At 43.5% G+C, this 13,538-nt stretch overlaps 1 protein-coding gene and 1 long non-coding RNA gene across 2 annotated transcripts; both read left to right on the forward strand.

The window, feature by feature from the left end:
* Nucleotides 1-166: 166 nt before the first annotated feature.
* On the forward strand, nt 167-8,972 carry LOC143438760 (kinesin-like protein KIF23). The gene is given in 12 exon segments (XM_076924460.1): nt 167-463; nt 671-807; nt 1,098-1,207; nt 1,992-2,162; nt 2,674-2,707; nt 3,517-3,643; nt 3,981-4,139; nt 4,645-4,739; nt 4,742-4,831; nt 5,168-5,341; nt 5,414-5,593; nt 6,016-8,972. Coding segments are annotated over 12 exon segments (1,830 nt in total). The 5' UTR covers nt 167-255; the 3' UTR covers nt 6,361-8,972.
* A 69-nt stretch (nt 8,973-9,041) lies between these two features.
* On the forward strand, nt 9,042-10,894 carry LOC143439260 (uncharacterized). Its single transcript, XR_013107579.1, has 2 exons — nt 9,042-10,165; nt 10,641-10,894. It is a non-coding gene; the product is annotated as an uncharacterized LOC143439260 (long non-coding RNA).
* The last annotated feature ends 2,644 nt before the right edge of the window (nt 10,895-13,538 follow it).

Raw genomic sequence — 13,538 nt, forward strand, 5'->3', positions numbered from 1 at the left:
TCAGCCTCTGTAGCACTGGCTATCCATGCTCACTTTTGGTCACTCTCTGTCTGTGCAGCATTCGTGGACTCAATGACATTTGCTCACTTTCCTCAGTGGCTGGGACTGAACGTATTTGCTATGATAGCTGTGATTTATGTATGTTGTGGTTACTGAAGGCTCCAAGCTTAAAGGTCATTCTCGGGGTCTTTCTTGTTTGGTTGTTTGTGTGTGTGTGTGTGTGTGTGTGTGTGTGTGTGTGTGTGTGTGTTTTACATGTCTGGATTTGATATATGTTCACAACAGAAACTTTCCAAGTATAGAGCAGATATAGCTCTCATGGAATTGCATGTGGTGATGTTTTTCTTTTCTCTACAGACTCAGTACTCATTTAAGCGGGTATTTGGGACTCACACCACCCAGAAGGAACTTTTTGATGTTGTAGCCAATCCCTTGGTAGATGACCTCATTCATGGCAAGAATGGTATGATTCTTGGAGTTTTGTTAAATTCCCTGCTTGATCTTGTGATAAAACTTTTTGATATTTATATATTTGGCTTGACATTGAATTCAGATTTAATTCATTAGAGTGATGGCTTTTTTTGGGTTTGTTAATTTTAGTGTTTTAAATACAATGAGATGTTCTGTGGGACTTTAAGACTGTAACTCATTGTTACTTGCTACACTGTAGGTCTTTTATTTACATATGGTGTGACGGGAAGTGGAAAAACCTACACAATGACAGGGTCTCCGGGCTCTGGAGGCCTGCTTCCTCGTTGTTTGAATATGATCTTTAACAGCATAGGGTCATTTCAAGCAAAACGTTACGTGAGTACAATTCCTTTGGTTTGTGACTGTTACTATAGACACAGCCCTGGGACATGTATGGATGCAGTACTGAGGAAGGACAAGGACACTGGAAATACTTTGACTCTTACCTGTGGTGGGCACCTTGGCTGCGGGCCTGTGGTGGCAGCACTTGGGTGGTATAAACAAGAGGATCAGAGCTGTCTCATGCCCTTTCCTCAGGTTTAAATGTTAACGTGCATCCTAGTTTTAAATGTTCCTATTGTTTAAGTAAAGTTCTTATTTTCAAGTCTTTTTTGCCTTTCTCTTAGGTGTTTAAGTCTAATGATAGGAACAGCATGGAAATACAGTGTGAAGTCGATGCCTTGTTGGAACGTCAGAAAAGAGAAGCCATGCCTATTTCAAAGACCCCCTCTAGCAAGTGAGTAACTTCACCGTGACCCAGGGTGGGTGGAATTCTGTCCTACAGTTTCTGTAGATCTGGAGAAGGTAAATATGAATTAGAAAAGTTGGTCTTACAGCTGACTTTTATGAGGTCAGAGTTCAGGCACATTCTTGACTGCTCAGGTATTTTATCTAGTTTAAGGAGGATATGTCTGTGAATGGGAGGAGGGTGAGTTCCTGTGTTGTGCATCTTGAGGGCTTAGGGTGTCCTTGACCTACCTTGAATCTGAATAACATTGCTTTATATTTTCAGCTTTATGTGACAGAATATTAGTCAGACTTTTCAGATTTCACTCTGACATCGTCTCAGATAGGTTTCTATTGCTGTGATAAAATATATTGACTAAGAAAGCAGCTTGAGGAGGAAGGGATTTATTTTATCTCTCACTTCCAAGTGACAGTCCATCACTGAGAGAAGTCAGGGCAGGAACTCGAGGCAGGAGTTGATGCAGAAGTCCTGGAGGTGCTGTTTTCTGGTCTGCTCCCATGGCTTGCTCGGCTTCCATTCTTACACAACCCAGGACCACCTGCCCAGGGTTGGTTCTCCACACATCAGTCATTAATCAAGGAAATGCTAGACAGACTTGCCTGGTGGCCAGTTTTATAGAGTAGGTATTTTCTCCAATTGAGAGCCCCTTTTCCCAAAGACTCCAGCTTGTGTCAAGTTGACATAGAACCATCCAACACAGCCTTTATCTACTTTCTATCCTATCTCATAGTGGGTAAATTTTGAAGTAAGGGGATCTGTTTTCTTGTTGTAGGCGACAACCAGATCCAGAGTTTGCAGATATGATAAACGTCCAAGAATTCTGCAAAGCAGAAGAAGTTGATGAGGACAGTGTCTATGGAGTATTCATCTCATTCATTGAAATCTATAATAATTACATATATGATCTATTGGAAGAAGTGCAGTTTGATCCCATAAAGCCCAAGTAAGTACTGAAGAGAGTCTCCAGTTAATCTAGAAAACTACCCTCAGGAGCCATGGTTTCTTGTATAAATGGGGATAATGCTTGCATTTGTTTTCAGGGCGCACAGAAAGAATAATCATATAGTCATGTTGGATGAATAATTAATTTTCTTCCATTTTCTTTGATGTTGTTGTTTTGAGACAAGAGTTTTTCTGTGTTCCCCTGGCTGTTCTGGAACTTGTAGAGAGATCCACCTGCTTCTAGCTCCTGAGTGCTAGGGTTAAAAGCATGTGCCATCACTGCCTGGCAATACTTAGATTGTAGCTGTATCAGGAAACCTAACCTGAAGATCTTGGAAATTTAGCCTGAGGTTTGAGACAAATCTCAATTTTATAGGTTCTGTTGGGGCACCTTTCAACACCCTGACAGTGCTGGGAGTTTGTAGCCTTTTTGGCTGACTGTGTCCTGGTGATCTTTATGGAATTGATGCTTGTCTGAACAAGTAATTCTTAGCTCATCCATTGCTAATTAGTGTAAAGCCATATTGCACTACCATTCCACCAGAGGTAAATGCTGCTCCCTAGGTATCCCTGGGTCCTGCCTTGCAGAATCTGAAGACCAGTTACCAGGTAGCTTTACAGAAGTGCCTCTTTTTGTTCCAGGGCTGACAAAAAAATTGTGTCAAATGGCTAGTCTACTGTGGGTGGTTTTATTCTTCAGGTAAAGGCTGGTCCTGTGTGCTGTGTTTACTGCAGCCAGTTAGAACATAAATAGTATGAAGTTAAATGTCTCACATTTAACATTTGTGTATATGTATGTGTAAATGGACACTACTGTGGAAACATCTGGATTTAGAAACCATTAAGCTAAAAACAGACTGATGTCCACTAATGTTGCTGTGTTCACTAATACGAAAAATACATGGACTCTGGTTGAGGATATACTTGATAATTTCTGTGGCTCTTACTGAGTTGCATTTTAAGAAAGGATATTATATCCTAGCCAGGCCCACATGTGGTGACCTTTGTAAATTTTCTTTGGGGACCTTATGTAAATTTAAGTCCTTGGTTCCATATTGAGATTCAAAGCTAACCCATCTATTCAAGAACTACTTCGATGGGGAGGGGAAGGTTCGGATGATCGTGTGTGTGAATCCAAAGGCTGAGGACTATGAAGAAAGCTTGGTAATTTAAGTGTATTTTTGTCCTATACAGTTTGGTTTCTCTAGGGAAAGCAGCTACTTGGATGTGAAGAATGGCATTCTGCACATTTTGTAGATCTGTACAGGGTCACTGGATATGCAGACAAACCACTTAGCCATCCATAAAGAAGGACAGGTAGGCTTGCTATTACAGATTCTGTTTTGTATTTTCAGCAAGTCATGAGATTTGCTGAAGTAACGCAAGAAGTCGAAGTAGCAAGACCAGTAGACAAGGTGATATGTGGCCTGACACCGGGGAGACGGTACAGAAACCTGCCTTTGGGAGACCCAGTTGGAGATGGTACGGTTTGGTGTTATATCATTGTTCATTTGCTTCTCTTTCTATAACTTAAAAAAAAAATCTTCTCAAGGACCAAATACAAGAAACTTTGGACTAAAATATAAGGTTTCTTTTGTTGTATGTTTTTTTCTAATTTTTGAAAAATTCCATACCTAAAGCAGGGCATAGTGAAGCATACCTGTAACTCTATCACTAAGTAAGCTAAAGCAATAATAATAATAATAATAATAATAATAATAATAATAATAATAATAAATTCTGTGATTACTAGCTCATGGGCTCTGCTCATAGCATCAGACTTACCTGAGTTCTTTCATAATTTTTCAATTCAATTCAGAACCTTTGATGACTGAAGTGATTCTACAGAGCTTCCCACCACTGCCCCCTTGCAAGCTTTTGGATATCAATGATGAGGAGACCTTTCCAAACATGATTGATGCTTTGGAGAAACGGCATCACCAACGACAACTATCGATTGAGGACCTTACCAAACGATGTAAGGGCAGAGCTGCTCACAGCTGCTGTGACTTCAGAGGCAGAAACAGGTTTTAGTGACTCCATCTGTTGAGACACCTCTCAAGGAAGACTTGTTTCTTGGCTTTGTCGTGGTCTCAAGGCATTGTTTAATCTGAATGGCAAGGTTTTTCCTCACCAGCTCTACTTTTAAAGAATGCAAGAAGAAAAAATGGGTGCCTCCCTGCCTTTTATAATTTTTAATAGTGATGGATACAAGCTGCTATTTTATAGTTTCTCCTTGTTTGTAATTCATTTATAACTTGTACCTCAAGATGTTGTAGAGAAAAGTGAAATAGTGTTTGAAAAAGTGTGTGGAACAACTGAACAGTCAGGTCATGGGAATGACTGTCTCTGAATGGCCATGGTAGGCCTTCTCTTGAGTCCAAATGCCAAGAGGGATTTGCTGAAGTGTCTGCCAATGAAAGCTGCTTTTGTTGGTTTTATCTTGTAACCTCAGTAACAATAGTCTGTATGCTCTGTTACAGGTGTAGCTTTCAAAGCCTTACTAAAAACATTTGACAGTTCTCTATCAAATAAAGAAAACTACATTCAGGAAAAACTAAATGAAAAAGAAAAATTTATCTCAGGACAGAAATTGAAAATAGAGCGATCTCAGGACAGAAATTGAAAATAGAGCGATTAGAGAAGAAAAACAAAACTTTGGAGTACAAGGTTTGTGGTCATATTTATCCTGTGTGCTAGCCGTTCAGCAGTGCTCCCAAAACAGCTCATGTGCCTATCACTGCTGGGAGGGGCCTGCAAGGGAGGAAGAGACTGTGGTCTTTTAAGCTTAGGAATAGAGGTTAGCTTGAAGAGGGGCTTGTTGAATAACTTCTTTCTGGGTTGGAGTAGAACTGAGGATTCAGATGAGATAGAGGGGTAATATGGTTTTGTGTGCGGGTGTGTGTTTCCACAGTTTGCTTTTGTGAGCAATTTAAGGGTTTTTTATTCTACAGTTAGGTGAAATGTTTGCACACCAGATGCTGAGCACAGTGGTCTCCTTTGCAGATTGAGATTTTGGAGAAAACAACTACAATCTATGAAGAAGATAAACGCAATCTGCAGCAGGAACTTGAAAGCCAGAATCAGAAGCTTCAGCGGCAGGTTTCTGACAAGCGCAGATTAGAAGCCAGGTTGCAAGGCATGGTGACAGAAACGTCAATGAAGTGGCAGAAGGAATGTGTGAGTGTTGTTTTTAGGTTAAATTTTTTAGTGTGACTAAAGTAGACTGTAATTTGTCATTTCTCCCTGTAGGAGCGTCGGGTGGCAGCCACCCAGCTAGAGATGCAGAATAAACTCTGGGTCAAAGATGAAAAGCTCAAACAGCTGAAGGCCATTGTGACTGAACCCAAACCTGAGAAACCAGAGAGACCTTCCCGGGAGCGGGACAGGGAGAAAATCATTCAGAGATCTGTCTCTCCTTCGCCTGTGCCTGTAAGTGTTTGCAGCTGTGTCTAGATTAGTGCTAGAGAAAATTTGTTCCAATTTGAGGGATGTTTCTTCGTGAGAATTGTTTTGTTTCATGTTATATTTTTTAAGCTTTTTTTTTTTTTTTTTTAACTTAGCACAAATGGGCCTGTCATGGTGGCACATGCCTTAAATCCCAGCATTTGGGAGGCCAAGGCATGCAGACCTTTGAGTTTAAGTCCAGCCTGGTTTACAAAGGATTCCAAACTAACCAGGACTACATACAGAGACCCTGTCTCAAAAACAAAAAACAAAGCAAATCACAAAAAAATTAATGACTGCAAACAGTTTCTTAAAATGTTAAATCATCACATAGTAAAATTGTAGAAAATTAATATTGTTTCTCAGTTTTTCAGTCTTATTCATTAATCTTTCTCCAATTTTTCTAGCTTTCTAGTAACAATATTGCTCAGCTTTCCAACGGCCAGCAACTCATGAGCCAGCCACAGCTCCACAGACGCTCTAACTCTTGCAGCAGCATTTCTGTAGCTTCCTGTATTTCGGAATGGGAGCAGAAACTATCTCCATTCAGCACACCTGTCAATGTCACCTCTCTTGCAAGGCATAGGCAGCAGGAGCCAGGACAAAGTAAATCGTGTGTCGTGTCAGACAGAAGGCGAGGGATGTGCTGGACTGAAGGCAGGGAGATGGTCCCTACATTCAGCAGTGAGATAGGCGTAGAAGAGGACCATTGCCGCAGGGTTAGTCCAGCGTTCTTTAAAGCCTTGTGGTGATAGACTTCCTCTCCTCTGCTCTTTGTACCTTGATTCTGGAAGTTCAATGGAAAGGTGGGTGGGCTCCAAACTGAAGAAGTTCTGACTTTTCTGACAGCCTCCCTGCCATCAGGCTAAGATGTGAGAAAGCAGAAGCATGTGTCTGTGAGTTGTGAGTGCCAGCCAGCATGGCTCCCCCTAGAGTAGACTGCTTGCATGACACAAGGCTTTGCAGAGAATCAGAGAACATGAGTGTCTTACTCCCTCTCTCCCTCTCATTTCTATTCTTCCTCCTCTTCTTTTTTCCCCCTTGTTGCTGGAGATCAAACCTAGGGTCTCAGCATGCTAAATAATTATTCTATCAATGAGCGATAATTTTTCCCAGACCATATATGATTGTATGAGACTATATTTTTCTCCTTCCTTCCTTCCTTCCTTCCTTCCTTCCTTCCTTCCTTCCTTCCTTCTCTCATTTTGGTTTTCCTTCCCAAAATGATTTTTTTCTTGCTGTTTTTGAAAAAAAATTTTCATTTCAAAATTTTCATTAATGGATTAGATTTTCTCCTGCCTACACCATTGGCAGATTCACCATTACTTTATACAGGTTTTCCTTCTTCTAAAGTAAGTCATAGATGCTGTGACACTCCTCAAAAGAAAAGAAAACATTTTTCTATGTAACCACAGCCTTTACCACATTGATAGAAGTCAGTGTTTCCTGAGTAGATGGCCTCTCACTGTCCTGCCTTCCCCAGTGAGGGCCTTAGCTTGCTGCTCTCCAGATGCTTGCACTGCACGTGGCAACCACAGATCTTTACTATAAAATGTGCTTCCACTTATTGATTTTTGTGACTTGAACTGCTTGAAACTACGGACAGCTTTTACATCCTGAAAATGTTTATCTTAATGCCTTACAAGGGCTCTGCCTCATTCAAGGGTGCTTAAATGAACCCAACTTATTTTTCTTTAATATTAAGATAATTTCTCCTTTGAACTTGAATAAATTATCACACAAGTGCTATGAATTATATATTTAATAAAATGTTAGCTGTTAAAGTTAGTCTAAGTAAAATAGTCTTGCAAGTAAATACTTGCTTAAGATCTTAGCTGATTTAGAATGTCAATAAATGCCCTGCAATCTGATTATTGATGATGTTGACCAGCCAGTCCCAGAGTTTTTAGAGGCAACAGACTAAAGTCTCAAGTTCTTACGTAGCAGATTTTACTTTGAGCCTTTTAGGGAGCAGGTCATGGTGAATGGTCTCTGTGATCAACTCTAGTAAATCCTCCTCTTTTGAGGTCAGACTCACCTGGCCAGCAGTAAAGGAATGCCTGGTTTGGGCTCTGAGACAGGAGGATGGACTAGAGACATAGACTTTAACTTCTTTCTCAAAATTCCAATCTCTTTAGAAGTGCAGCAGAAAAGTGTCCACAAGGTTAGTATCTCTGTGTCCATTTTCATTGGTCAGAAGTTATCAGGTGAACTGAGTTTTACATTTTGGTGAGGAAGGAGTTTCAAAATACTTGAGTCATGATTGCTAATATATTTGTAGTCTGCCCCTTTTCACAGTTTGGTTTGAATGTATTATGCTGTAAATGTGTCTGAGGAAGCTCTTCTGTCAAGTGCTAGATCTTAAGAGCTAGAGTTTTCTTATTCAACGTCAATGAGGCCATTTTCAGAATGGAAGTTTCCTGCCTGTGTGGAAGCTCAGTGTCTTAGTGGCAGTTGTGACTGTTGTACGGTGTCAATTGAGCTGTCCTGAGCTATATCTGAAATTCCTATATGTGAACGGCCGAGTCAGAATCCTCATTTGGCTAGGGTGCAAGGACTGTGCCTGCAGACTCTCAGTTCAGTTTTATAAACAGGAGATGCTCACAGTTGCTCATGCTACTATATCATGTACATGAAATATGTGCTTTTTAAAGTTGAATGTGCTGTTTACCTTGGCATTTGACTGGAAAACAAGTAGTTTTAATGTGATACAAGCTGATTTTATACTATATCTGATTCTTTGGAACTTTTTAATTTTAAAACTAACAGCTGACCATTTTATTTTCATGTTTATTTTCATGTTTCACAATGTAAGTGAAAACTGCCCTTTTTGTATCACTTCTCCCTCCAAAAGTATTCTCTGTTAAGGAAGGAAGTTCCTTGCCGTGCATCTAGTAAACACTCAGGCTCAGCACCAAGATCTCCTGGTGAAACAGAACAAGAAATATAAAACAATAAAGAGTGCTTCTGCTCTTACCTGTCTGACCAGGTCGTGCCAGGCCGTGTGAGCACCATCATAGGGTGGGTGGGGGTCTCATGACCTGAGCATCATGAGCATGTGGCCGCCTATGGGTGGTCTCCTCCCAGGAGCTGGTCCCAGGAAGAGGGGCCCATTATTAGCATCATGGGAGGGCCTCCCATGTGGGGTGCAAGCATCATGCCAAGCATCTACACTGTTCTGTTTATATGGTGCTCAGTATTTGTGGGCTACAATAAAAGAGATCACTGGAAACGAGAAAGAAACATGGCTGTGAATAATTATTGCCTTTATGGGGTATGAAACAGGCTAAGATTTTGCTCATGGACTACAGGAACCAGCAGGCAGGACAGGGGGAAGTCCTCCACAATGGCCGAAAGATGGCAGGCCCCAATAACCTGAGAAAGTACGTGGGTTTCCAAAACAGCTTTATTTTCATGAAGGATAATGGTTGAATCTGGATGTGCACCCCTGTGAAACTCAGGCCAGACCTGAGTTTAATAGGGAGGGAGAAGGGGTGAGGGTCTGGGGAAGAATGCTTAATTGGCTATGCCCTCTGGCCTTCAGGTATTTCATTAGTATGTAAATCTCTTGAGGCTGAGGCCTGTAGTCATGCCCTCTACATGTGCCCTTTGGGAGGGGCTGCATCCTACGTGATTGAACAGCCAGGTTAATGGAGGTCCATGCCACATGTTAGAAGCCTGGATTCTGGGAGAGCGGTGGAATGGATGCAGGGTCTCTGGGCTACTTCCAGCCAGCACTTCTACTAAAAACCAAGACCCCTTTCACAGCCCTACCGTGGACCCCAGAGTTGACTTATAAGAGCCAAGTCTGATGTCAGAAGTACCATGTGTTTGTCTGATCTTTACACATTGTCTTTGTTGGACACTTCTTAGCTCCTAATTTTGATTGGCAACATTCTGGAAATGAAAGTGCTGAAAGTCAAAGCCTTAGAAGGAGCTGGCGGGTTAGCAGGATTTCTTTTTCAGTGTGCTCCGTCACTCAGTTCTGAGATGGCACACACTGACTGACACATTTCACGGTGACCGCAGGATGTTTTATGTTCTTCCTTTCCCCTCAAGAGTGTAGTTCTTACACTGCAGAGAATAGCCTTGTGCTTTACCCCTTGTGCACACACGCTGGAGTGTTGAGGGTGGAGACCATGACTAGAAGTGCTGCTTGTAGGCTGTGTGCACACCCAGCTTTAACCTGGGTTTTACAAATTTGTTCTTTTGTTCACCTTAAACACATGAATGCCGGTCCCTAGGACGCTTGTTAGGTCAAGGGTTTAGAGCGGGTTGTTTTACCTCTGAGTTTTAGGCGTCAAACTCAGGTCGTCAGGCATATGGGACAGTCCCAGTAGCCGCTGAGACATCAAACCTGCCCGTTGTCTTTATAAGGTCCACTTCACCCCAAATAGGGAACATAACTCTGTATAAGCGACTTCTCTGACATAGTTCTAACTGCATTCCGAGCCTTCTGATGGGTTGGCGTTTGTGTTCCAGGAGGATAAGATCAATGCCCTCATTAAAGCAGCTGGTGTCAGTGTTGAACCTTTCTGGCCTGGCTTGTTTGCAAAGGTAAGTTTTGGGTTAGGCTTGCTAATGTATGATTTCCACCGCCATTCTTGAGTTTCGTATCTTAGTTTGTGCTTGTTGGTGTGGCTTTTATGTCAGGCCCTGGTTTCTAACAGTCCATGGTTTGTTTGCCTCTTAAGTAAAATGGAAAGTTACATTCTATTTACACAAATAGCTTTATTTCTGGCAAGTGGGGTCAACCAGCTGGTGGGGCTGGCTTCAAGAGTTTAGAAATTTTAAAAATATGTTCATCACTTGGTTCTTTGGGTTATTTAGAACAATTTTCCCGTACATAGGAGGAATTTTTTTTCTTGTACCAGATACAGGACCAGTCTCTGCATGAAATGTCGGTCTTGATTGTGTACTGATTTACTGTAGTCCTGGACATTGATCTGGTCCCTGGTGAAAAAAATCTGAACTGAATCGTTAAATCCTGAAGCACATGACTAAAGACCTTTTCTGTATCCCTGTGTTGTAGGCTCTGGCCAGTGTCAACATTGGGAGCCTCATATGCAATGTAGGTGCTGGTGGGCCTGCTCCGGCAGCTGGAGCTGCACCTGCTGGTGGGCCTGCTCCATCCACCGCTGCTGCCCCAGCTGAGGAGAAGAAAGTGGAAGCAAAGAAAGAAGAATCCGAGGAGTCGGAGGATGACATGGGCTTTGGTCTTTTTGACTAAACTGCTTTTGTTGACATGTCCAATAAGGAGCTGAACCTGTAGGTGGGCTGGTCTCACTTGTGTGCCACAAAGCTCTTGTTTCAGAGATGATAACAGGTCCCAGAAAATGTCAGGGGAGGAGGGTCTTGAGATCAAAGCCAGCAGGAGTTACTTATATGAAAAATAAGGCCTGGGTCAGTTACCTAAGAACTGGACCATCTGGGTAGAGTGGGACGGGTGGGTCTATCTCCAGAAAGGCCCCTTCCAGTGACTGTTAGGTTCAGAGCACCTGTTCAGTGAATCTGGAAAATAAATCTAATAGATGCAAATGTGTAGAGGGACTGCTTCACCTTTAGAAAATGGGTGGACTCCATGGTCAGCAGAGTGTAGTCAGGTCAGGAGGCAGGACTCTTGGCTTTTTCCCACTGCTCGCTTAAAGGCTCCTGTTGGGAGGTGCCACTAGCTATCAAGGTGGCAACCAAATAATAACATGAGAAGTCTAGAAATTGGGCACCACAGAGGTGGGGACTCGGGATTTGTGATGCTATCAGGCCCAAAGCTGAAAATTCTAGAGAGGAGTCACCACACAGTCTTTACACATAGGTAAGTGTTGCTGTTACCATGTTGAGCTAGTGTGGATGAGAACCTACTGTAGAGTTTGACAAAAACAAAACACCCTCACACACTCAGCCCAGCGGCTCTAACTCGAGGTGTCAAAAAAGCCTTAGCTACCGCCACGAGACATCTCTGAATATTCTCGAGTAGATGCTGGAGCTGGGCTGTGGGGGACGATGAGGGTGCTCTTAAACGATGCAGAGGCATGGCACTTGGGCACCCACAAACTGTTTGGCACACAGGCCTCTAGAGGCTAAGGTGACCTGTGTACATCTCTAGGATTTGGGAGAAGAAGCTCGGAAGGCTGAATCCTGAAGTCTGAACCTCGAGCTAGATGGGCTGGCTGTGGTGCTGGCACCTTCTGGGCTCTACGCTGGTTGAGAGGTCAGAGAAGTGAAGTAACTTGTCGGGACTTTGCCATTTGACCTGAGAATGATGCAATTGGAGTTTTGAACAGAGGAACCATATGGCCTATTATTCTTAGTGGTGAGAGAGACTTGAGAGTTCAAGGAAGAAAGTTTAGGACACTATTGCAGTAATCCACGTGAGCCTCATAGAAGTGGGAAAAAAAATTTAAGAGGTTGGGTTTTATTTTATTATACATGGAGTACAAAGAGGCCTTGCAGAGAATGCTGCATGCTTTTATCTGCCTGCAAAGCCCATTCCAATGCCATCACCAGTCAGGGCTGGTGGTTCTGTCACTGCCATACCTACCTGCGTGGGCAGGGTGGGGAGGGGGGGAGAGGTGGAAGTGGGGATGGATGGAGGGAAGAAGCCTTTGCCAATAGCGTTGGGAAGACAAAGTAAGGGATCCGCATCTCCATCTAGTGGATTCACTCAGGGCAGAACTCAGCAGAGAGCCCATTTCCACCTCCTTGTCAAACTCTAGTGTGCAGAGGATGCCTGCCTGCCTAAGTGGCTGTCACTTTCCCCTTAAGCAATTAGATCAGGGAGTGCTAGAGAGAGAGAAAGAGCTCAGTTGGTGAAGCACTTGCCTTTCAAACAAGAAAACCGTGTTCCATCCCCACAGTCCATGTGTGAATGGGGGTGGGGAGCTGAGGAGCAGATGCAGCATCAAGAGCTATTGCTGCTCCTGCAGAGGATCGGAGTTCAGGTCTCAGCACCCACATCAGTGGCTCACAGCTACCTGTAATCTAGGCCAGCCCAACACCCAACACCTCTTTTGTTTTTTCTTCCATGGGCACAAGGCATACACACAGACACACAAGAAAGAAAAAGAAAGGCAGGAATCAGTACTTTATGCTTGTGATCCCAACACTGGGAGGCAAAGACAGGTACATCCCTGGGGCTTACTGGCCAACCAACATACATGAAACGGGGTGGGGGGAGGGAGAGAGGTCTGAGAAAACAAAGACAGCCACGAATCTAAAAAAAAACAAGTGTTCAGTGTCATGATCCCAGATCTATACAAGGGGCTGAAGGCAATGTGCTCCAACGCATCACATTGACTTCATTCAGACACAGACCTAGAAGGGGCCAGAGCTTTGCTCAAGGTCAGCGTTGAACAGAGTCTGGGGCCCAGGTGTCTGGAAGCCCAGTTTCCTGTTCTTCCTAGTGTGCATACCTGCAAGCAAGATAGGACAGGGAGCAAGAGGGAGGCAGCTTCAGGGTGGACCACGGTGTCTGCCCACTGCCCACTGGAGCCTTCCAGATTGATCTTGGAGATTGATTGCCTGCTGTGGGGTGGGAGGAGGAGGAAGTGGCTTTGGGTTGTTCTTTAGCACCTGGAAGAGCCAGCTTTCAGCTTCCCAGAGCCAGGTTTCTTTGTCTTCTGTGTCTTCGTCCCTTATCTCTGTGTCCACTAGCTGGTAGAGGGCCATGCTCAGCAATTCCAATCTGGGAGCCTGGGACCTGGGACTCTGAGCCTGCGAAGAGTAGACAGTTGCCAAGGACCCACTGTTCTAGGTGGTCTGATGGCAGGGGTCATCATCAGCCAGAGGCCTCTCAGCAGGGGAGAGGACTCCATGGGGTCGGGCATCATACCAGTTGCTTTCATGTCCTTTAGCGAGCTACAAGGTGGCTTATGGGCTCCCAGACCTTAGATCTAAGAGTAGGAGTAGTGTACAGTACCTACCAGAGAGTACA

Source organism: Arvicanthis niloticus, chromosome 26 (genome assembly GCF_011762505.2).
Source record: "Arvicanthis niloticus isolate mArvNil1 chromosome 26, mArvNil1.pat.X, whole genome shotgun sequence".
Classification (NCBI taxonomy): Eukaryota; Metazoa; Chordata; class Mammalia; order Rodentia; family Muridae; genus Arvicanthis; species Arvicanthis niloticus.